Here is a 25,832-nt window from a genome sequence, read left to right as displayed (position 1 = left end):
CATTCGTTAAGTTATAGCCCATAATTTTATGAAAAATAGGTCACGTGATGGGTTAGCTGCAAAGGGTCTATACTTCACATCACTCCACTTACCGTAAACTCCACGGGACTGAGTCCGCGGGAAGGCGGCGCTGACCCGCGATCGTCCCGCTCTACGGGACTCTTCTGTTTGGCCCTTTTCTTCTTTTTCTTGGGCGGCTCGCTTTCCTTAGATACCAGGCTCTCCGACTCACTCGCGACAGCGTTCAACTCGGGCGACTGGGCCCTGCTCACTGGTAGCTTTTCTTCGCCTTCTTTGCCATAACTAGTTGGGGGTCCTGGGGAAGACTTGTCACCCTTGGAACTTGCGCCAAAGTACTTCCGCTTCCGGGGTCTTCCAGGGCCTCTTTTGATTGGTGTCGATTTGCCGTTTCCATCGTCGGCCCTGTGGAGGAGACAGACAATCCAAGGCAATGAGCTGATGCCTCAAAGTATTCACAAGTGTACCTACCACCTCAGCCGGTTTTCGTGACCTCGAAGTTTATAAGAGATCAAAGCGAAAATATGCAGGATTTTTGTTACAAAACAAGCAGTGGTAAATCAAATTTCGGCCGATAAACTAGGTGGATAACAAGTATTATTATATTTCCTTTTTGGCATATGCGGCGTAAAAAGCATAACTTTTCAATGAGTGACTCAAACGACGGGGGTGAACAGCGCAAGCGCAGTACGTTTGAACGCCGTTTGACCGCTGTGGTTAGAATAGTAAGGCAACACAACATCTTCGCGCTCTTACTTATATTGGGTTCTTTTAAAATCAAATGTAAAACGTAATCGAGGAAATGCTATATCTTCCATTGCAACTGGAAAAATAAAATTTTATTGAATTACATACCCGTACTTGGGCTGCAGTCGGGCAAGTTCCCTGACCTTCTCTCTGTATTTCTTCTGTAACTCAGCTAGTTTCATCCGCATCTCTTTCTCCACCGACTCCACGCCCGCCACGTCACTGATAGCACTCGTCACGCTGTTCAAAATCGTCGTCGGACTCCGAAGATCTTTCCGACGACTAAACACCATGAATCGGTCTTTGCTGTTCCGTCGCTTCGCCATTGACCGGAGTCGATCGATGTTTTCTCGGATTTGTTTTCGCTCGGCTTCGGACCTGAACGGCCTCAGTGAAAAGATTGTGGAATTTTCCTTGTTTTCAAGGTCTGTTTTAAGAGGGACAAAAGACGAGGCTATTCTACGAAGTTCGCACTTTGTGTTAAAGTCATCTTCCAACTCAGAATCGCTATCCATCTGGTCTGGAGGCGACAGTTTTTCGTACGAAGACAGCGCTTGAAAATTTCCCCTGTTATCTTCTAAAGAGTCCACGTTTTCCCTTAATCTAACGTTTGCAGGCTGCAATCCCCTTTCTGATCGTTCAATGTCTGATTTAACAAACGAGTTCGTCATCTCTCCATAGGAGTCAACTCTTTGAGAGTGTTCCCGTCGCGGTAAATGACTTTCCAAGTTCGGCACCATGGCTTTCTCAGAAACATCACGCACTATTTCGTTGTAGCTTGCAGGAAGTCCCCTCTCGTAAGCCCTGAAAGAACCCTCGAACCGCTCTCTTTCTGCCTCGTGATCAGGTTTCTCTTGAGCTAGACGTTCAGAGGCGACATTTCCGAACGCCATCAATTTTTGAGGAAATTGCAGCGCTATCTGTCCCGCGGGGACTTCACGGGATTCCCGTGAGACGAGCCTCTCGCCAGCCAAGTTGGGTTGAGCCTCAAGTCTTCGGGGTGTTTCCACTACAGAAAGAACAAGAAAGATTTTGCTGTTTAAGAAATAAGTTTTGACAGTCTACTTCATGGGACAACAAACAACTTAACTGTGCATAAATAAAACAAATTCCTGCTTGTTTGCTATGTTTTTGCGTCCTCGTCAACTATCACGCGATAGAAATCTCGAGCGCATAATCTAACTGTTTTTGAATACATCCGTCTTCTAGCCGTTTAAACCTCTATCGAAATCCTCTTTAAAAGACAATTCAAAAAGGTCAATAAGCGGCCACCATATTGTTCACAACCGCACTCTATTCCGCTACTCACTATCTACAACAGAATAGATAGCGATCAGCATAGCCAATTAGAGAACGGCATTCGTTATACCAGAGCTCAAGAGAAACACCGGAAATGTTTTCTATTTCTTAAATACTACTTTTCCTTACCTATTTCTTTGGTAATCGCTGACTCCACGCCAGGCAGCATGCTAGGAGACTTCACCCGATCCACGACGCCGTTACCCCCGCTAACAACCTGGGTATCATTCTTTGCAGGGGGGGTTAACCTTGAGGTCCACTGAGCCTCTTCACCGCGCGCTTTTTCCATGCTGGACAGCGTAACGGCAGCCGAAACAGTCTTTGGAGACACGCTGTCTCGGCCGACTTCCGATATCCCAGAGGAGGTGGTAGACACGGGAACAGTTAGGTTAACCTTGGGAATGTCCCTGGGAAAAGGGACTTGTGATCCCGGAAAAGAAAACTGAGAGAGGGGATCCCGCGATAAGTAGTCTTTAAGCTGTTTGGCGATCTTTCCCTGTGGATCAGATCAAAGGAACAAATGTAAACGTGTAATCTTCGGCATAATGATTTTTCGTGATGTGATGAAACGAACTCTTACCTGGGCACCCACCTGTGCATCTAATTGAGCTAGAACAGCATTGTGTCTCTCAGTTAGCTTTTGGTGGGCTTCTTTCAGCCAGCGGCTGTCAATCGCCGACTTCTCTTCACGCTGACTGGATGTTTCTTGCTGCTGAACGATATCATTATCACGTGATGCAGGTATGCGCTGCACGTGATCTTGCGACGTGGATGTCTCGGGTTTTGGTCTCGGCGCAGGTTCTTTGGCTTGACTTTCGGAGTGTTCTTGCGTTACTTCACGTGCCTTCTGTTGCAGATCTGCAGACTTTCCATCTTTACTCTCGTCCTAGACGAGCAATTTACAATTGATTTTTCTCAGCATTTTAAGAGGCAAGTTCTTGTAATATTAAGATTCCACGACAAACGAACGGTCTTAAAACTGAATCAAACTAATTAACAGTTTGAAATGATGGGGAAAGAAACAAGAAAAAGAAATACAAAGCCGTAGAAGAAGGGAGTGGATGGTCCAAACTATAGTGGAATGAAACAGCTCGCGGCGTGACGTGACACACCTTGTTATCAGCGTTATGCCCAGTTTTATGTACAAATTGCTAGGCCCAGGTCAAACGTCGAACTTAACATAAGAAGTACTAAATTGAGTGAATTAAGTTCATGGAAAGTACGACGTTAGTCTCAACTTAGATCGATCTTAATTCGAATTAAGTTCGACGTTTCACTGAAAGGTCGAGCTTTACCCGTTTGAATCGACTCAAATTGCAATTAATTTTGTCTCATGTGAAGTTCGACGTTTGACCTGGGCCTTAGTGTATTATATGCCAAGGGAAAGAAATCTTTTGACTGTACTTTGTTGCACTGATCAAACTTTACATTAAAACAATGAAGTTTGTTAATCACCTTCTGCTGTTGATCAAAGTGTTTGTCGCTGTAGTAGAACGGATAGGCAGAGAAAGGAAACTGGCTGCCCTGTTTACCCAACAGGAATTGCTTGCTTCGTTCGTGAATTTGCTGTTGTTGTTGCTGCTGCTGCTGCTGTTGTTGCTGTTGTTGTTTATGTTGTTGTTGTTGAAAAGGCTGCATCATTTGGTAAAACTGTTGCCACTGTGTCTCGTCCCAGGCTCCAGGTATTCCCCACATGCCGGCATATCTCGGATCCATGATGGCCGGGTTCATAAACGCCGCATTCTCGGCTGCAACTGAAAAAGAACATATTACGCGTGAGCGAAAGGTCACCTTTTAATTTATACCTCAAAGAGCCAGTCACGGGATAGCCTCCTAGACAGACGTTGGGCTCGTCACGCAATCTTCCTCACCCACGACCGGGGAAGGAGATTGCAAGACGAGCTCAAAGAGTGTCTGCGTAGGAGGCTGGTAACGGGAAAACGAGATTAATTTCATATCATGTAAGGTAACAGTTGCTCTTGAAAATAGACAACTGGTATGGAGAAGTATTTTTCGGAAATACATCTGCGATCTACTGACAGAAATCTTTCTCAATTTCCAATTGACAATAACGTAGTATGCAAGAAATTACAAGCGAAAAGATAGTAGTATCTCCCTTTCAGCAATGATCACCTCCCTCGACGTTAATGTAATTCATAATAAGTTATTTGACTGTCAATTTTACTGATAAGAAACTTGTCAACAAGCTACTTTCTACCCCATGGTTGCCATAGACATCACTTTTCAAAATTCCTGGGTTTTTTTTTCCCTAATAACAATAAAATTTCCCTGACCACATAAATACAAAATGCCAGATACAGTGGCGACTTCCAGCCTCCCCTTACAGCCAGACTGGTAGGTTTTAGGAAATGACCCCAAATGTTTCTTCCAGCCTTCAATGGTATTAAATTAGCCATGTTAAATTATTTCAATTTTCCGTGACTTTCCCATCACCTTGAAGAATATTTTTGCCCTGACCATTTCCTGACATGTGACAACCCAGTACCCCTTCTCCTTCGAGTTAAAGAGTACGATATTCTTACCCATCGGCATGTAAGCCTCAGGAGGAATCATCATAATTTGGCCCGTCACTGGATCAGCAGCAGCAAATGCTCCTGGTGGAAACATGCCAGGTGGGGCGGCGGCCTCCATCATGGGTGGACGGTACATAGCGCCGTAAATCGACGGATCGAGCACTACAAACGGCCCGGCATCCGGGATAGCTTGGGGCGCCGCAAACAACGGTGCAAAGTACGGGTTGCCGAATGCACCGCCATCCATTCTTAGAAACTGGGCGGCACCTGCACTTCCTAGACCAGACATCCCAGATTCTGGAGCAGAATCCCGTGAATGGCCTTCGCTACCATCACTTGCCATTCTTCTGCTCTGAGAGCCAGACCCAAAAGACGCGCCGTAAGGATTGGACGACGCAGCGTTTCTCTGCTCAGATAAGGGTGACGATAGGCGGCGTTGCCGTACATTGCCAGCCGTCGGCGAAACGACGGTTCTCTCCGAAGATTGAGGAAGTCGAAGCTGAGCTCGTTTTTCCGGAGAAATCGATTCCCTTGATCCATGCCTCGCTGCATCCTCATTCTCGTCAGAGCTGATTTCTTCCGTTTCATCCCGTTTTTCGTTCTCAAATCGCCCCGTTGGCAACTTCGGTTTCACTTCCTCCCGTCTCGGCGCACCTCGTCTGTCATCGTGTCTTTTCGCGCCTTCGTCGACTGAGTTTGACACATGATTACTTTCCACGTTTCTGGCAAAAGCGTTAAAGTCGGTTTTTTTGAACCCGTTCTTCTCCATTTCTTGCTCTCTTCTCTCGTACATCTCGATCGTGGCATTCGGAGGAACAAAAACTTTATCATCGTTCACAGCGCCGCCGCCACGCTCAACGCATCTCATTTGCTCTCCGTTGGCAACTGAAGTGAAACCACCTTTGCTGTATGTAAAGAAAGGAAACGCACTCAAAGCGGTACTGTTATTGTTTCGGTCATTACTCTTTTTGCCATCGCCCATCGCTGGAAGTTCTCGCGAGTCCGGTTTTCGTACCGCGTGTTCTTTGTACGAGGTTTGGTCTTTAGCGCGCGAGGGCTCACCGGACCTCACGCGATCAGTGCCTTCCTTTTCTTTATCCTCTTTAGCAGATGATCTAAGCTCTGCGCGCGGCACGCCCATAAAAGTTGTCTCGCTCTGTTCTCGGCTATCGTAACTACTAAAACTGCCAGCAGCTGGTCTGTTTTCTTCCACTCTCAAAGGTTTTGCCATTTCCGGCTTCAAGTATTTTTGGTTCCCTTCTCGCCTCTCGACTGAGAGTCGGTAAGACCCTAATTCTTTGCTGTGAACAATAACGTTACCCAAACTTCCTTTTCCCTCGTCGCTTTTGTTGTTGTAATCTTTAACATATTCTCCGATAACAGACTTCTCATTTCTGCTCACAAAGGGCTGGCTTCTTTGGTACTCCCCGTGGCTTGCGCTTAGCGGCATCTTAGCGCTTGAAAGATCTGCTTCTTTTCGTAAACTCGCTTGTCCAGCACCGAATTTAAACGTGCTCTTGGTAACTTTACCTTGCGTCTGCTCGGAGGACGACAAACCCTCGCGTGAAGACTCGCGTGACACATCCTGGGGATCGTCTTCAACATCTTTCCCGCCAAAACCCTTGTCGTTGCCGACCGCGCGTACCTGGGGTGGACGAGGTCCGTAATATGGCGGTCGTTCCCATGGTGGCTGATAAAAGTTTCTCGCAACATGTTTCTGCGCATGCTCATAACCGCCTGTCCTATTCAGGTCGCGTTCCTCGCGAGAGGGTTGTTTAGTTCGCCAATTGTTTTCATCTGCCTTATCCTCCTGAGGTTGTTTACCAGGATAACCAGGATAACCAGGATAATTTGTAGTCCAAGGAACAACACCGCTGTGACTCGTCACAGACGGCGCCGACGATACGGAGCTCGAAGGATAAGAATATGTTTGCCTCCACGCTCCGGAAGAAAAACCTTTGCGTTCAGCATCGGACGAATAAGGTACGGTCAGCGGCGAACCGTTGTTTATGCGCGGCGCAATAGGTGTAAGTTTGGGCATCGTCGACGGTACATTCGAGTGCGTCGTACTTGAAGAGGTTCTAGGAGGTACGGTGTTGTGGTACGCAATAAGCGTTGGTGGTTCGTTTGCGGGGTACGGCGAAGAGCGCGCTTCAGTGCTATAGCTTTTTTCCTGCGAGGAAAACGTCACAGCACCGTTTTCAACAATCCGAGGAGGCGGTCCATTACTGAGCCTTTTAGTCCCGCCGGAATCAACTCCTAAATGTTCAAAGGTTTTCGGTTTTGACACTTTCTCGCGCGTCCTATCATAATCGCCCACGACCGATTGTTTGTCACGGCGAGACAAGTCCTCGTTGCTTTGAGTGTCACGCAGTGGAATGTCACGCAATGGTAACCCTTTGTTCTTTCCATCGTCTGAGTTTAGTTCGCTTCCTTTTCCTCTATCGATGTACCTCAAAGGAGCATTTGAACTTTGCGTGTCAGCTGCTTTTCTTTTGTCGGGATCGCTAGGTTTCTTTGCGGCTTCCTGTTTGTCTGTTACTGTTTTAATAACACTTTCCGTTCGCATGGGCTCTTTAGCAGAGCGGGAAGGTGGCTCTGTAGGTCTAGTGAAAGGAAAAATATATATAAAATATAAATAAAAATACGAATAAACTTCTATTTTGTAAAAAGAAGGGAAGCATTTGCCAAGAACGGCCAAACCCTCGCGTTTGCCCTGCGAGGATATTCGTGAAAGAGAGTACATGTAGTTTCTCCTTTGCTGTGAGCGTGGCAATTCTTTTTCGGTTTTCAAAAATGGATTTCAAGGCTAATTCATCAATGACGAACAGAATAAACGGCAAACTTACGTTACTTTACGTTTCGAGCTTGCGGTATAACTGCTTGTTCTTACAAGTCTTGCATATTTATACCGGCTAATATTTTCCGCGAAAACATGAAGCTAAAAAGGAGCATTATAAATAAACATACAGTCGCTCACCAGACAATAGCCCACAAAAATGTCTGACGAAATTCCAAACATGAGAAAATGAAATATAAATATACTTGAACAAATCGAACTGAGCATAACTTTCATGTACACTCATTCTGGAATGTTCTTTTGCGTGTCGAAAATTAGAATCAAGTGTAAAGTTAAAAAATATAGGCAACTTCAAAATGTGACGGTCCGACGACATTTCTGTAACTGAGGTGGGCATATGTCCTTTCTAGAAAAACAAAATTATTTGCAGCCCTATTTGAAAATGCCATGTGCGTGTTCACACACACAGCTGAAAGTTTCGAAAGTAAAGTCTCCGCAAAAACCACAATGATCGCTTACGAGCAACTAGGCTTCAACCAGACTTCAGTTTGTCTTAATTCTCTCCAATCTTATCAAAATGATATCTGATCAGCCATCGGAGTAACAAATTACAGCTGAAAACTGAGTAATTGTTAACCTTTCTACTCCAAAAGAAATGAAAATGTGGTCATCATTAACTACTTCCGAAGAATCCAGAGAATCTTTAACACACACAAAACGAGAATCAACAGAAGAGTCCATTTTCTGTTTTAATTACAATTAGCTCCCGCCTTTATCATTCTAGAAACTTGTTGTTTTTCTTCTTGCTCACCTGTCATAGCAGAGCAATTACACAGCAGAACATTCTGGACGCAAACATAGTTCACAAATTAGAAATACCACTGTCAGAAATGCGAAATTGTAGTGTATATAATTCAATACATGTCGGGAAAATGTTCCTTGAAAAAGGCAGGACAAACTCACGCTATATTTGGACAGTGCGGAGTGCACAAAATAAAATAAATTGATGAAGAATACTGTTAACTACCAAGTTATAATTGGGGAAAAATGTTTAAGAATAGACGATTCAGTCAACAGACGGTTGCCGGATAACAATAGAATATCGCTGGAGTTAAAAAAAAAAAGAAAACGTTCTTTAAATATTAGCGGTTGATTTTCATACGTTGAAAAAAAATTTAACTTTGAAAATGTTTGCTATGTCTAAACGTCGATTTCTAGAAAGAAAAGATACCGTTCATGTATGCCCCGTTTGGTTTGGATAGCTCAAACGTTGGTGAGTCTTATCAGAATATGTTGCGGCTTTACGAGGTTCTTACAACAAAAAAAGAGGGAGGCATATTAAACATGGTTTAATATAACGACGTTCAGTCAGCTTAAATTACGAAATTGAAGCAGTATCCCAGACAATTAAAAGAAGGAAACTTATGGACAAAGCAATCACTGAGATTGTCGATTGAACTGCTCTGCTGAAGTACAGAGTATAGATGAATATTAATGAAAAGACGGTTGTAACAAACGGGTTAAATGAACGTGCTTCCTGTACTGCGTGGATTAAATCTTCCTTAGAAACCAACTCCAATGCAAACAAAATTTACAGCGTTTAATTTACATGCTAAACATGTTTTGCAGTTCGCGACAATTTCTCTAAGAGGCCATTACTGAAGACATTATTCATTGTTAGACCATTTTGCTCAGTTACACGAAAAACGGAGCGTTCAAACACAATAACGAAAACGTAACAGCAAAAATAGACTATCAACGAAAAATGGACAAATTAATGGATTTCCGTCTTTCGAAGCTTTTTTTGAAAAGCAAACAATTCTGAAGTCTCTTCTTTTAGAGTTCGACTCTGTCTTCTCCGTGCGATTTAAAAAGGCTTTAAAAATTATTTTGGCTACATAATGAAAGCTGCAAAATACTATGGTAACAAACACAAAATAATTCATTAGAAAAGTATGCTTTACAACGAGGACTTCAGAGTTCAACGCCAACACGTGGTTAACATAATCATTTCATAGACTTCTCAGTGACAAGCACACTTCGAAATAAAACTACAGAACAACCGGCAGTGTTCCTGCCGGAGTTCCGCCTGGATGAGATGTTAGTCCCCCGGTAGGGTTACCCTCTCACCACAGCATTTACAGTGAAACCTGTATTAAGCGGACCCTTGGGACCCTCACTAGCGTCCGCTTCATACAGGGTGTCCGCTCAAAATAGGGTCTAATATGTTGTGTAAAAATAGTTGACTATTAACCCTTTTGTAACAGTGTAACACAGTGTAAGATCAAAGACTAGCATAGTACAATGTCCAGTCAATCAATGCATCAATTTGGAATAATCTACTTAGTTTTGAAATGACATCACTGAACAATGTTACAGGAGTCTCAGTTGAACCTTCAGAAGTAAAAGTCTGCTTATTGCAGGTTTTGTGCAACAAAATGGCTTAATATTGTTGTCCGCGTCCGCTTGTCAGGTGTCCGCAGAATGCAGGTTTATTTTACAGTAAATGTGGGAAGAAAATTTTGGGACTTCAGCTGGTGTCCACTTAATAGGGGGTGTCCGTTTAATGTGGGGTCTGCTTAATACAGTTTCACTGTAATTCGCCGGTCTCCACGAGAGGAAACTGTCCTTGACCAAGAATACAACACAAAGAACTAAGTTTCTCATTTTACTAACCTTAACTGGGAGGATGAGTTGGTAGTTTTGTCCAACGTTGTTGCTTCTTCGCTGTTTTTCACGCGTTGCCCTTGTCCGTAAGCAGCAGAGAAGTTTGGAAAACCCATCATAGGGCCGCCGTACGGGTAAACGAGATTTCCCGCGTTCAAAGCCCGCGAGTCCATTCCCGGTCCCGCGATCATCCCGCCAACGTATGGGAAACTCATACCGAGCGCTGAAAAGACAGGAGATATGACGGTTAGATAGAGACAGTAACGAAACTTTAGCTAGAACAGCTTGTTGATACAGCTTGACGGAGGGAAGTTATTCAACCAGTTACGTGGGTTAAACGTTGTGGAACGGTATCTGATTCAGTTGAATAACTTAACAAGGGAAATTGTAATCCTACATTTTAAAGACCGGTCTATGAGACTTCTGCACAGCCGAAACTCGATTAACCGGAAGTGGCGAATCAGCAAAGACACAACGCCAAGAACCAATCAGAAGTCGAACCGAAAGCTTGCGACCCATGCGAAGCGAGGGAACATGCGCGTAAGCCATTCACGATAGGTTTTGGCTTTGCTACTGAATGGAACATATTTAATCTAATTGGTTAACGTACGTTGCAGAAGTTTTTGTGCAGAAAAGATGGGTTGCTACAAAGTAAATCTACAACAAACGCAGAAAGCGAGGAGCACACGCGCGCACACTGCAGTGCACAGTAAAATTACTTTATATCAATGCCAAATGCATGAAGAGAATAAGTTAGACTTTGAGCCAGATATCAGGACACATGACGTCAAAATCACATGACAATCAGCAATAATTTCGTTTGCAGTACTTTTTGAGAGCTTTCTGTGTCATCCGCGAACAATTTTTTGCATGCACACAATTAGTACATTTTTAAGCTTCCACCGACATCTCCGTCTTAAATCAAATCAAAACACTGTGTATGGAGCTGCATTAAATCCAGGTCATGAATATTTTCTTCATAATCCACAGGTATTCATTTCAGTTCCGCATTCAACACAATCCAAAGAGTGTCGTTGCTAAGCTTAATCTCGACTCTGACAGGGAAAGGACTACGAGATCACATTACAAAGCCGGGTGATTTCATGAAACGGGGCAGAATTTTCTTCAAGCAGCAACAACAGGAACAACTGTGTTGCCAGAGCGTCTTGTAACACACTCATGAAACTGCACCGACACAAGCAAGCCTGGGCTTTCGTAAGTTAAAGAAGCTTTGACAAGATACCACGTGTTTTAATCCGTCTTCACGTTCCTCAGTCGCCACCGTTATTGTTTCTTTTTGGTTTAAAATAATCTACTGTCTGACATAACTCCATTTAACTATCAACTGTAGTAAGAACTGTACGACTTCCGTCTTTGAGTTGGATACACACCACTATATGTACACGAGTCAGCTCTCTCCCTCTCGTGACTCGTTTATATTTAACAATTAGATTATGAGATCAACCTTTCTGTCGCGTGACTGAGTAAACTATCACATATAAAAATCGTGAGCGAATAATCTAATTGTCGTAGTATAAATCTACTAGTCGTTCAAAACCTAATACAAATCCTCTTCACAGACACTTCGAAAACGCAAAGAAGCAACCGCCATTTTTTTAAAACTGCACACTGCCAGGCTACTCACAACCGAATAGCAAGTAGCCGCCGTACGTAGCCAATAAGAGCACGGCATTCATTATAGAACGCTAATAGATTTATACTAAAAGATTATGGATGCAATTAGAATTCAGTTTTAAATGTTCTTGAGGTGGGCGGAAAACCAGAGAAATTCCTTTCAATTAACATAACACGCTACGCCTGGAAAAAGAACTCGCATGATCGAGCAGAAAGCGAAAGATTTTCCCTAAAACAAGACGCTATTACTTAGTAAACAAGAGTAAAATATTCAACTACCTCATTGAAAGTTGATACCGCAAATGAAACACTCGATTATGAAATTTCAGTACAACCAAATACGACTTGTGAACAACTGTACACACATCCTAATTGGTCTAATATTTTATTTTGTATGTCCAATGCCAGCAGAAGTTTGATCGTTACAATCGGTTTTTAATAACGTTCTGCAGTTTTGCCATCAGTACATCTTTTTCACTTTATCAGTATTATCTTTGCTGCTTTTTATCCTTATGTAATCTCATATCATAACTCTATATAAGAGGTTGTCATTCTTATTTTAAGATCATTTCGCATGTGAAATGGCCTGACATCGCGTGATCAAAGTAGCTTAACACAAGCATAGCTGACATTGTTCGAAATACCAACAAGAATCATAGAGTAGACACGACATCTTTTTACACGCCATGCAAAGTCTCATTTTCATAAACTAGAGTTTTAACCTTTTTATAGAGTGAAATGTTTTGTTCACTGTTTAGGTCCAGTTCACAAACCTTTACTATTATGAACGGGCTGATACCTCTAATTAGTACGTCTTACGTCGCCAAGGAAATATGCTTGCAATAATAACAATGTTCCTTGTTTAGTTTGGCCACGAATCCGTTATCAGTGAAAGACAAACCGTAAAATAACTCGGTTGCCAAAAGGAAAATTACGCAACAGTGCAACAATAAACTGAGCTCGCGGATCAAATTTAGAGACATGAATACAATGTACCTGAATTATTCATTTTCTACTTTCAAAAACCACAAAATCAAAACAAAATTAAACCTGCGTGTACATCGCGTTTCTATATGCATGATGAACGACTTAACACTCAGTGTAATTCCACAAGACATTCCTCTAGACTACTCTAGGATTCACGTTTCTTTCATGTAAAAAATTCAAACAGCGAAAGACTGCTAGCAGATCTAGATAACTTCTGCTCCTTTTTTTACGCAAATGAAGTCGTAACGACGTATGTCTCGCCTAAACATTGCAAAACATAAACACAGTCGCCACCATCTTCATGCAAAGGTGCACGCCTGGAAATTGCGCCTAAAGCAATGGTGGTGGTCACATCACGACCATTGACTAAAGTTAAGATAGAGACGAATTAAGTTAGCTATTCCGATAGTGTGACCCCTTCTCTACTCACTCTAACTAGTTCTTAATCTAACTTGGCTGTAACAGTTAGGAAATTCATGCTCCGATGATCCAAAACTTTAATACGGTTATAAAGGTTTATTTCTATCTAGAACAATATGCAAACTAAATCATAGTTATGCCTAAGTTAGATGCTTGGGTTAAGCCTGAAAAGCCAATCAAAACGCAGTCAAGCACGTGCGGGATAAACATAATCATACAAAATCAAAAACCGTATTGAAGCGTTAAAGCGTAAAGAATAACGGGGTGAAAAAACAAAACAAAAACAAAGGAAAGAAAATATTTGCATCATGCAAAAACATCACGTCTATTCTTAGTAACACCGTATAAATGTTTGGCCATAATTCCTTATTTTCGACGACGTTTTCCCCCACGAAGAAATAAAACGAGAACGACAGACAGACAGCCTTTTAACGGTCAGCCATGTTTGCATTTCACAGATCACCAAATTAGGTCTGTCATGACCTACATGTACGCGGGATACGGTACTTCAAAGACTGACGTCATCCAAAGCCTAATCAGAACTAACTACACTGAGCAATACTGGTGTTTTGTGACCGTAAAGTCCACTGCAACTAACTAACTGACGTCATTTAAGCTACGACTAACATGAACAATTTATAGCCAACGTTTAGATGTTACTGCAGCCATTTATCACTCATCCGAGAAGATGATTCTTTTAACGCAAACCGATGGAAAAGCCATCAATCTGTTAATTTTCGCTGTTAATCTCTTTTAGTGAGTGTATCCACTTAAGTAACATTTCTACGATTCAGGGAGCGAAGACAGAGGAAAAAGTGTTTCTCGTGACGAAACTCAATGCATTATTTACAAGACTATTGTTAAAAGAAACACTAAAGTTTCAAAATTCAAATGAAACTTGCACGAAAACGTTACAAAGTAGATCGAAATGATAATAATTACGAAAGAATTGGTCCGGAACACACGCCAAACCAAAAAATTCGTACCACCCATACACCGACTTGTCACATACAAGACGAACAGGTTTGTGTTTCATCTGTGTAGCAAATAAATAACACCGACAGAGACGTACCGTTTCAACCTTAACAGCTATAACTTAATCCCATGACAAGGGTACAAAGACTTTCATGCGAAGCACGTGACAAAGGTGATTGGTGAGAATGTTGTAAGCACATCCGTTATTTTATTTCTGAACGAGGAATAATCCCTGAAGCTCTCCTTTGCAACTGATATCCTAGTCTGAAAGCAATTTGAATTGAAACAGGAGGATATTTTTTATGGCACAAACAACTGAAAAATGGACTACTTGGAAAATTATTAAAATGCAATCAAAAAAGGAATATGTTGTAAATCTAATTGCAGTTTACGGATGTGTTACTTTAAATGTCATATAACAACGATACGAATTTCGAGTAAAAACATAATTCTTCGAAATAAAAAAACTGAGATTTTAATGCGTTCGAAATAGAGGTATATAACATACCTGAAATAAAAGGCCTAGGTAACGCTGAAATGAAAAGATTGGTGGAACACCGTGAAATAAGATACAAAACTGCACAATATTGATCTAATTGTGCAATAAGAAAATTATGCTTTTAGGAACTCAAATAATACTTTTTTCATCGTACTTTAAATCGTTTTTAATCGATGATAACCAATTTTTCTGGACACTATTTTTGTTTTTCTACGAAGGAGTCACAATAGGCGGAAAAAATCTCCCGTTTGCTTCTTAAAAGTAATAACAAAAAAATAAAGATTTATTTTCGAACGGCTTTCACTACAAACTGATGTTTTTTCCCCAGCTTCCGTTTGCAAAAACCGGAATTAAAGGATCATTGGGCAATTAAGATGTTCGTTCTGTTCTAAGAATGAATACTAAACGATTTCTGGTTCGTCATAAATTCTGGTCAAATTTTTCATCGTTATCAACAAAATTTTAGCACGACAAAATTTAAACGACCTCTTATCCAACAAAACGATGTGTTTATTTGCAACTTTGTTTTGGCAATAGACGCAAACAGGCATAACAAATTCGACGCTTACAGCACTTTACTGATATAGTCTATTTAAATCAAGCGGTTTTTAATATACACCTCGTTTATCCCGTTTATCATTTCGAGAATTTATCGACGAGGAAACCGGGTGTTTAGACGGCGAGGCTCTTAAAGAGTAAAAAGCGTCTTCACTATTCAAAAGCAGTGACTGGGTTTGAACAAATAGTGCACAACACAAATACATCGTGTTTTTATTTTTTCCTCTCCTGTCTTTGTCTCCCTGAATCTTTTCCTCTCTGCCTTGAGGCAATCCACGGTTGTTCAGTTCAGTATTTCGCCTTAGCTTTGTGTATTCAAAAACCGAATTCAATCAATTATTCGTCAAAACTGCAACGAAACGGCGTGTGATTAAAATTAACTATTCCGCCTCCGTGTTACGTGACCCATTGCATTTCGAGGGCAAAGCGAACACAAAGCTGTTTTCTACTCGGCGAAAAATAGCTTTTAGTGCTTCCTGGTTAGGTATAAAACGACGCCCTCGACGAGTATAAACTACTTTTATTTGAGAAACAGTTACGTAAGCTGTATTGTGCGATATTTTTATCGATATACGCACAACCGTTGACCAAAGCACATCGACCTCAAGCAAGAATTAAAAATAAAAGAAAGTGAAGGCTGCAAAACGGAAAAAAATAGAGAGTTGTAATGATACAGTAATTCATTGGACGTTTGGACTGAATGCACGTCTGAAAATGTTATAGCCAGGGCTACCATATCGACACGACATATGTCAGCTATATATGTCGTCCCTAGCAGGTTTTTACAAATATAACCGGGGCGATATAACGTCTCTAGAGCTTATGAATTCACGGAAATTGTAACGAAAAAAGTGAGCGACATTTGTCATTGCTGTATTTATAGGTTCAATTCCGAGGTCGATCAGCTTAAGATATCAATATCGAACGCTTTGAAACCTAAAGAATAGCAGAGTAGAACTCTAGCCTAAAAAATATCGAAAACTGAAGGTTTTAGGCACGAAATATAACGGGGAAAAAGTAACAAAGGGGTCAAATTTGCTGAAAAATCCGCGGGATTGGTCGAAGCTACGTACCATGCAGAATTGCCATCAGCTGTCGCAAACAGAATCAGTAAAATATACAGTATACGGCGTCTGGCCCTGACGTACATCGCATGTTTGTTCGACGTTTTAGTCATTGGTTGGCTTATTCGCAGCGCATTGGGCACGGAACAGGGATGAAATAAAAGCTTACAGTAGCTTTTAACAAGAGAGAAATCCAAATCACTGTGAACAACTGGTCACAGACAGCAACTAGCGGTTGAATTTTCGTTTTGAGAACAAAGTACAAACACGGTAAATTTTCGTTTCAGAGACCGCCTCTCTCTCAAACAAAAACAAGACCGTTTCAAAACACGGAATTCGGTTTGAAATAAGCCATCACAAAAGAAGAGGAACATACCTAAGTTTCGACGTTATTAGAGAGCGTCGAATCCGGCCATACCGACCTTCACTTTCCGTCGATAACGCCTCGTAAACTGTTTCAGTTAGGTCAAAATGCACACATCGAAGATTTCGTTATGACTTTCAAGCACATCCCCGAAGACACATGTTTTTTAATAACACGGACAAAAGATTTTTCTTGTCTTTTGAACGGCACTTAAAATACACACGAGAAAGTGTGAGCCGTGTAAATAGAGAATTGCCTGCAAGCGGGGGCGCACTATACTTGTTTGATAATTATTATGTAAATCTCTTCTTTTATTCAAATCGGTCGCAGAGCCACTCTTCACTCTATTGTGGATTGTAAACAACGTTAGCCGTTCAACAGTTTTCGCAGCCATGCAATATCCGTGACCCTTTTAGTTTTCTCGGACACACACAGACATGAAAAATCTCCCAGCTGATGATATGCACAGTGCCAAAGAAAATAGTTCAGAAGCTGTAGCAATTTTGTATGTGTTTCGAAAATATTCCCATCCCAATTGGCGCCTTGGTACCTGTAGTTTGTTGTCAATAGATTATAAAAGCCGACAAAGACCAGGTAAAATGTTTTCATTTTGATTAACACCTCGCGAAACTTAGGATTGAGAGTTTTATACATCGGCCGAGAGGAGGCCGAGAGTGTTAGCTAATGTTTTAATACGCGCGCGAGCTTGACACGTCAAATATATAGCTCATATACATAAATAAATCTTATTTTGCATTTCTGGTGCTTTCTGTACTTTGGTAGGGAAGTTCTTTTTTTAATAACTTTTGGTTTTGTTATCTTCGTTAAACTTTTAATGACATACACGGTAGTTTTTATTAGTGTTTTGCACAAACGTTTTCTACGTTATGGTGGACAAAAAGTTACATAACGTGTGTTCATTTACGTTGTCTCTGTTATGAATTCATGACGGGACAATGAAACCGAAATTTTAAACAGCAGGGATGATATTTGGTTAGGTGTCTCTTAATATATAAAAATCTTTACATCTCTTTCAGCTAGGCTCTTTACTTTAGATTCCAAAAAACTGAACTTAAAAAAAAACCTAAATGCAGACTTGCTCAAAATTTTAACTATAGCAACCAGAAACTTGCAGCTCTCAGATCTGTCTAAAACAGGGTTTTAATTAACGTACCTGATTAAAAACTAAATCTCACAGCAACCAACGTTTATAATAGCTATTTCTTTATCTCCTCTGGATGACATTACTTTTCTTTAAACGTTTACTCGTAAAAATTAGACGTTGCGGAGCCAGAAACAGTCTTGAGGGTATATTTTTTTGAAAGCAACTTAGACTCACGTTATATCTTTATACTGATATGACATCATCAAACATGTTGAGCGGTAGAAGTTAAGATTCATTATACAAAGTTCATTACAATTTTTCCCTTTCAAATAAGCAACTCGGAATATTTCTTTATTATCGGTTAAATCCGTATTCTTTATAAATACAGATTAAAAAACTTAATCGTTTTTCCCGATTTAAAAGTTCTCGTGCGATTATTGCAGTAACTGTAACCTTTTTCTCCCGAGCGTCGCATGGCTATGGCCGTCGAATTAAAAAATATCCCGATTTGACGAAAAGGTATACAGCAAGAAAGCGAAAAATTCAACTGAAAAACATTAAATCAATGCATTCACTGTTATACATAACTATCTTTTGTGTTAGCATTCGATTTTGTCTAGAAAAAAGTCCAACCATTCCATGCACAGACTACACAAGGGTCGACTGTACTAGTGTGTTTGAGCAATGTATTTGTCTTGACTGAATAAATAAATAAGTGTCTTAGTCACAAATAAACGAATTTTTTCATAACAATTGTTGCTTCAAGTAAAGGAATACCAACTCTCCGACATGTGCTTTTCGCTTTCGTTCGTTGAGAACCAAACAGCTAGAAGATGTCAGTTATTAATGTTTCGTTATTTTTCTTTCGAAAGCTCTTCATACGCTGAACTAGCTCTGCTTCCGACCGTGCTAGAGGGAACATAAGATTGTTAAATCTACAAAACTGAAGGAAACTCATTCTGTTACCTTATCGCGGTTTATAAAACCGTGAAAAAATCTTTGGCCGTGCGTCGCGAGTGTTTCATCAGTTACTAAGCCATTAAAGTGATACGACACTTCGCGAACCCACAAAGACAAGATTGCAGCACGTGAAAATAAAGAAAGGAAAGCAAACCCGGAAAAAAGTCGAGAAATCGAACATTCGACGCTATCGTTTATGACGTAACGCACTAATTCGGCTTTAGCGCTTTTCGGTATCGCTTCATCAGTGAATTCTTGTTTGAGTTAGCTGTCCTGGTTTGAAACATCTACAGAATTAAACGTCTTTATAAACTGCGCACTCAAATCGATTACAGTACTTTCGTAGTATCGAGCTTTTTTCGGGTCGGAAAAGGAAAAAAAAAGATATTTTTACATGTAAAAGTCAAAACAAGACAAACGTGATATCTAAATATTAAAGAACCCGAAGAGATAGTTTGTGGCTCAAATTTGCATTCCAATAAGAGTACATTCTATTTATGTTTTAAACATAGTGACAATGCTCGTTTCTGCGCAAGCATGCGTGCGGATCAGATGTAAATTACAACGCAACAATGGACTCTGTTCAATATTACGAGCCAACTTGGGTTAATATGCGAGTACATCATCTCTCAACCGTGCGTAACACAAAAACTTGTTTGGCGCAGAAGTCAAGACTTTATATAAAATTCTCGCGACAACTCCAGATATTTTTTTTTCGACACCGGCTTCACTGACGCAAATGAATTCGGCCGGATGTCAACATTATATCGTCTGGTATTTGTTATGGTTATATGAGTAAATTGAAAATGCCTGGGTTTTCAATTACCAAGACTCAAATCATGTTATTTGACCACGCGACGCGAGGCATGCACCAACAACACTGAAAATTTCTGCTCACTGTAAAAGGCCTTTGCTATTCGAGCTCAGAATTCCAAGAAAACTCTGTTTCCAAGTCGATAAAAGACATCTCAAACAAACATTATCAAACAATCATGAGGGTGAAAGAAGGCTTCCAGTTTCGATATTTTTGTCGCCCGAATCAATTTCTGTGTGAATTAAGTCTCGTATTTTAAACCTAAGAAGAAAGGTTCTTCGAATACAGATTCAAAGAAGAGATCGCCCTGAGGTCGCGCGAGCGCCCAAGAGGTTACCACTGTCTCTCGTTTCGAGATCAACCAGTATTAAATGCAGATTCGACCAACCTCAATTTGGTTGCGGTTTCTCCAGTTTTTTTGCGCTAAACAGTGAATATTTTCCCTACAGTAATATTTTTCCGTGAAAGTTAAAACATTGAGATCGAAGAATTTCAAACGTTAACAAAGTGTAGAATAACGGGGAAGAAATAAAGGAGCCGTTTAAATAACCATTGTTGGCCGAGTTGAAATTGAACATGGTAAGAGAACAGGGATTCCATTTGAAAAACACGTTCTTGACTCGCCTACGAACACTGAGCCGCGAAATGTATTTACAAATAGCTGTTCATTTTCCCGCTTGAAAGCGATGAAGGAACACACAGATTTCTTTGAAGTAAACGAAGGCACACTATTTTCGGCGAGCACACACGAACGGATCACGGACAAAAATATAAGGGGCCACCGAAGAAATCAAGGACGCATTAAAGCCCAGCGCTTAAAAACACAATTTTAGCAAAACTAGCAATCACAATAAAAACAAAGCAACCAAACAGGGAGTTTTAGGCCAAACAACATAGCGAAAATACCAAAATATGGGAGAGAGAATATCGAATGCCCAATCTGGCGCAAATATTGCGAGATCGCGTGTTGGCGACTTGACGAATTCGCGAGAAGGCAAAACGCTCAAAAAGCGCTAGATTGCATTTCGTGTGCAAAATCAACGTATCAATAATTTTCCCGTGGTCTGTAAGCATTGCCCTACACTTCGGCATGTCGATTCAACATCTTCGTTGCTTTCCGCGACAGTTTCAACTCGATGTGGACGACGCCTTGAGGAAGTGGATTTACAAAGGACGTACTGACCACCGCATCGGAATATGGAGTAACAACTTCTCAATTTGAAGCGTTCGCGCCCTTGTTTAAGTCGTGCTGTTGCAGTTTTTCTCGTGTTGTTTTTCTTCTCGCCTACGCTTGGCAAAGAAGAGAACGATAAAAACCCCCAATGACGGTAACGAAACACATGGAGAGATATCCGTATGCCGTGATGAATATCACTTAAAATACTCGACGAGACCAACGCGCCACATATACAGACAGAGCTTGTTTTAGCGTGATCCACACGAAAATTACCAATAACACTGAGTGAGCATTGTAACATGGTCGTACAATTACTTGTGCGAGTGAAGGGCTCTTTCAAAGCATGACTTGGCATTTATTGTCTGTCCTCCTACTGAAAGGAATCACCCTTAAACGATTTCACGTTTTCGAAATCCACCAAAATAAAAATTTCCCGTTCCGCTGCAACACAGGGAATTACAACACTTTACTCGAGTTCGATTATAACAGTTGTTTCAATCGATCTAACTTGAGATTACATTGAGTCACGTAGAACTCACGAGGGCGAAATAGCTTTTGCTCCTATTAGCTATGAGGTACGTAACATGATCGAATACACATCGTCTGAGTCCAGATTCCACCTCATTACACGATACACGCTCGTTTCGTTTTGCGACAAGCTAGGGCACACAGACCGCCGCGAAGATGCAAGTTCCTAACAAACTCTGTACAACCCACAGGCTCGGTAATTCAAAAATATTAATTTTTGGTCTGTTATTTGCGCTTCCTTCGCAAGTTAGCTAATATCAGACGAACCAGCAAACAGTGGCACAACGTTTCAGAGTGGCGATTACGTATGTGCAGCGCGGCAATAATTCCAAACTTCGCCCCTTCGAGTAAGCACGAAATATTACAGAAATGTGCTACGACAAAGAGCAGTTTCACGTCCCACGTGTTAGTTGACAAAAAAATCATTCAAGCCGTGGGCTGTCTACGATTTTGCACGAACTCGCACAATAAATAATTGAACAAGGGAAGAAAACTGCGCGGACTTACCTGCACTGGGCACCGTTGGTGAATAGTATTGCGCTTGTAACGGAGAAATAAACTGCTCTGAATTTCTTCCAATTGCTACTTCTGACGAGGAAAAGCCTGCAGGAATAGAGCCATTTTCCAGCGTCGTTTGCGAAGGAAAAGCCTTGAGCTGTCGAAAGATCGGGTTTGTTGTTACAGCCTCATGGGCGAAATGTTGCCGAGGGTTTGCCGTCTTCGCTTCCAAACTGTGTACTTTTGTCGACAAAAGGGCTGATTTTTCTTGCGATCTGTCCATGTCTATTTGTTAACAAGCGAAAACATCGGTCCTGCCGGGCGGCAAAATTCTCGTAAGCATAGTTTCGAACACAGTAAAGCGACTCTTCGTGCCATTAGCAAGTGAGGCGGAAACGTGCAAAGCTAAAATTGCTTTCAATTCAAGTTGTCTGTGATGTTGAGTTCTGTACAGAAACAATGATCTTGCATGCTAATTGGTCGACCGCACGCCCCCTGCAAGCCGAATTTCACTCATTCACCAATCACGTGGCGGCATAGTTGACAATTTCCTTGATACCCAACACTTCTTATTGTGAACAATGCGAGGCGTTTTGGCATATATACGTAATTTAGCGCAGAAACAAAAATATGCTGGAGTTTTCCCAGAACAAATTTAAAACGCGGCGGTGTTATGATTTAAGGAATCATTATCGAAAGCCACACACACGTCTGTTTAATCGAAAACGACGATAGAGGCGTGTTGCGTATTTAACAAGCGCGCTATGGAATCCATCACAGATATCAAAGGTTGACATTTGCTTTTTTGGCCTAATCGCGTTTTGAATTCCGTTCTCGACTGGTAGTCTATCAGGATTTGGGTTTTTTTGTACCGTCGTAATCCTCAAGTGGCAATTTGTTTAGCGACTTTAATTTTAAACCGAGCATCAGATCAGCGTAGCACCAGCTGTACTTTGTTTACGACGTGTACATTCAAAATAAAGGTATATTGAGCTGACAACATGTTTTTTAATTCTGCCGAATCACTCATTTCATCAATATCAATGAAAGACCGACATTTGCCCCAAGGGAAGGTGTTGTGTTTCTTTTGTCGACCAAATCAGCTGAGGCAGAACCCAAATAAACAAATCGAGTAGTTCGACCGTCAACTCATCTGTACGCAAAAACGTTTGCGCGCTATTTCACCCATGTTTCATTTTCGTGAGTCGATCGTATCAGCGGCCAACAAAGATGCTTCACTTGTGGCTTTAAGATCGGCATTCATATCAGTTTTTCAACATGCATCTTTCGATCTGCTGCTTGAAGAGGATGCCATGTAAAGGTGTGAGAAAATCAAAATATAGATTACATCAAAAGTTATTTTGGTAAATTGGCGTCACGCAACGCCAACGTGGCCTGATCAATAAGTCATTTATTTACATCTTTTGCGGTTTTGATGCACTCAAATGCGAGCACGTCTTCAGAAATTGATTGACTTTTAGCTGTAAATCTCCAGATTTCAATCAAAGGTCGAAAAAAAGAACGTTCTTTTTTTCAATTTGTTTTTTTTTTTTTTTGAGTCTGTGTTTTCAGTAAACTCCCCACGGAGAAACGTTATTGAGTCTATATTAATTATACCCGTATGATACGTGTTATGTAAATTGGGCTTAAAAGCACTTTTGTAACAGTTTATAAATATAAATCATTGGCTAGGCTACGTTGTAATATGCTGGAATAAATTGGTATAACCCATTTAAAGAAAAAAAAAATCCGACAATTTTACCGCTTCGTGTTCGTGTTCCTGTAACTGGATGATTTTGGAACAACTGTTTAGACACGTTTCATTGACCCGAGGTATATGGTTTCGTTCGCGAAAATTATTATTTACTATGGAAAAACGTCAGATTGGTTTTCAATTTCTATATTTAGTTTCGAGGCGTGAAATCGTGTTAACGCGCGCGAGAATTCCGCGAGCATACGTTACCCCTGCGGCGAAAGCGGAAGTCGAATTTGAAACTTGTGGTGACTGTACTGTTTCGGAAATCAAGCCTAGACGGTCGACCGATTGCAAAAAAAATACAGACATCCCCTTCAATGACTGTATAAGAGTCACACCATTGTAATCGAGAATAAAACTTTGGGTGTAGCAGACTGTGAAATTCTTCGCTTAAAACTCTGCTGAAAAGCACAGATTCAATAAATTTTTATGTTAATGCTAGTGCCGTAAAATCAGTCTAACTTGTAGCTTGTACAGTCACGGACTATGACCATTTAAGGCCCTCGTTCTTTCAAGCAGTGGTTAGTCATGTGCTGCAGCTCTGGCAAATTACTCCGCTCAAAGAGAAAGCATAAAGAATCCCGGTTTCACACTAGTTTTACACAATAGAAGCATTCAAGACATCAGGTGATTCCTTGCATCATACAATTATACAAAAGTAAATTTAAGGTCATATCCTAAAATGGTGATGAATTACATTGTAATCTATTGGAAGAATAATTCTCAACCTATTAGGTCACCGACAATTACAACAAAATTGCCTCGCTGACTCCCCGACTATACTAATAATGGAAATAACTGACTTTAATGAACTGTTTTTCTACGATGCACAGATCCCTTACTCTCGCATGTTTAGCCCTTGCCTGTTTTGTCTGCCCGTTTGCATCCACTGTCAGACCACAGGATTAGCTTCCTGTTGACAGAGAGCACAGCCAACTGGTGCTTGTTTGTGTGAAAAGGATATAGGATTTCTGGGGTCATATCATTGCTGGGGATTTATGAGTTAATACTCAAATAACTAACTTGACGCAATATTGTCCGGTTGAAAGACACGCGAGAAATTTCATCATTGTTTTCCTTCTGTAATAATATCAGTGGTGGATCTAGGGGAGGGGACCGGGGGACGCGCCCACCCCCTCTTATTTTGGGTAAAAAGAGAAAAAATCACAGAAGGAAGAAAAGCCGGCAGGGGAAGCAAAAAAGAAAAAACCTCGCCTCACCCCCCCTCCCCCCGTTAGGTCAAGGTCTGGATCCGCCACTGAATATGATTACTTTTTAAAACGTAATATTAGATCTGAGCTAAACATACTTTTAATTCGATCACATCTTGTTTTTTCGAGCTCATCGAGTTCATTCGAACTACTTTTTACAACACAAAGTAGTTATTTAGCTAGCGCCAGGAGTTTAAACGGGATAATAAATTTAATTAAAGAGCGTTAGTGTAGCAAAGGACTGGGAGTGTTTCTACATCTACCGTACAATTTGCTGTCTGATTTAGGGAAAGGTTTTTGGAATAGGCATCTTGTAGCAGTGTTACAGTGGTGTTACACTGTTACACGGACGAAAACATAACGAAATTCCCCAGAGTAAATGGCGGATTTAAATATTTAAGCATCATTTATTCATTTATGGGTGTTACACTTTTCCTCGCCCCCATTCTACCCTAACAACAAGTGAGCCTGCTCGCAGGCTAAACAGCGGGGCTCGGTCAACATCACAACGATTTCGTAGTCCTTCTGTGTCTGCTAGTGAAAATCACACTGGTGTATCAAGCGTGCATCATGTTAGACTTTTAGTTTATTTACTGTATGCAATAGCCAGCAATCGATCGCAAGCACGTCAATTCATAATGTCCAGTAAGAGCCCTCGAAGATCTCTTGACGATCTAGATTCGCAAACATTCTTTTCGGTGGCTGGTAAACTACATAATGTTTCTTCATTGGCAAGCCTATCTACCACTGATGTTTTGAGGACACCAGGTCTATCGGAGGAAGAAATTTCGGCATATTTGTTAGTGAAGTTTGGAGCGAAAAGATTCCATATATTACAATCTGCTGTTTTGAAGGTGACGAAAGTATACCGAACACATCGCTTGCCTGTCATCAGGGAGAGATATCCTCAATTGAGTGACATCACGGCAGAAGACTTGCCAAATGCCATACTGTTGGCCGGCAAATTAGTTAGTACTGACGAAAGCACGGAAGTGTTCAACTGTTTTGGGCCACCTACCAACAGCTGCATGGATTGTGGCAGAGAACTGCAGTTACATTATGAGCCCACCGAGGATATGTTTTTACGTTTATGTATAGTACAATTGTTAGCCCTAGACCGTTTGCACTGTATTTTCTACGTGCATGCATGAGCTTGTATGGTGGAATTGTCACAATTCGGTGATAATATTTCCCTTCTAAGTACCCCGGTAAGCAA

General features: G+C 41.1%; 1 protein-coding gene across 2 annotated transcripts in view; it reads right to left on the bottom strand.

Moving 5' to 3' along the window:
- The window catches only part of LOC145490766 (uncharacterized), a 36,824-nt gene extending 14,750 nt beyond the window's left edge, over positions 1-22,074 (bottom strand). The window contains exons 1-8 of one of the 2 annotated variants that reach the window (XM_081469865.1): positions 21,659-22,074; positions 10,075-10,288; positions 4,608-7,204; positions 3,520-3,818; positions 2,645-2,950; positions 2,194-2,560; positions 874-1,774; positions 93-423 (exon numbers count right to left, since the gene is read on the bottom strand). In XM_081469865.1, the coding sequence (XP_081325991.1) occupies positions 93-423; positions 874-1,774; positions 2,194-2,560; positions 2,645-2,950; positions 3,520-3,818; positions 4,608-7,204; positions 10,075-10,288; positions 21,659-21,932 (5,289 nt within the window). In that variant the 5' untranslated portion in view covers positions 21,933-22,074. The remainder of the gene's footprint in view (positions 1-92; positions 424-873; positions 1,775-2,193; positions 2,561-2,644; positions 2,951-3,519; positions 3,819-4,607; positions 7,205-10,074; positions 10,289-21,658) is intronic. The other variant, XM_081469866.1, reaches the window with a different exon arrangement.
- Between the last annotated feature and the right edge of the window lie 3,758 nt (positions 22,075-25,832).

The sequence above is a fragment of the Orbicella franksi genome, chromosome 6 (genome assembly GCF_964199315.1).
Source record: "Orbicella franksi chromosome 6, jaOrbFran1.1, whole genome shotgun sequence".
NCBI lineage: Eukaryota > Metazoa > Cnidaria > Anthozoa > Scleractinia > Merulinidae > Orbicella > Orbicella franksi.
The sequence above is the reverse complement of the archived record's forward strand: the minus strand, read 5'-3'. Positions and strand labels throughout refer to the sequence as shown.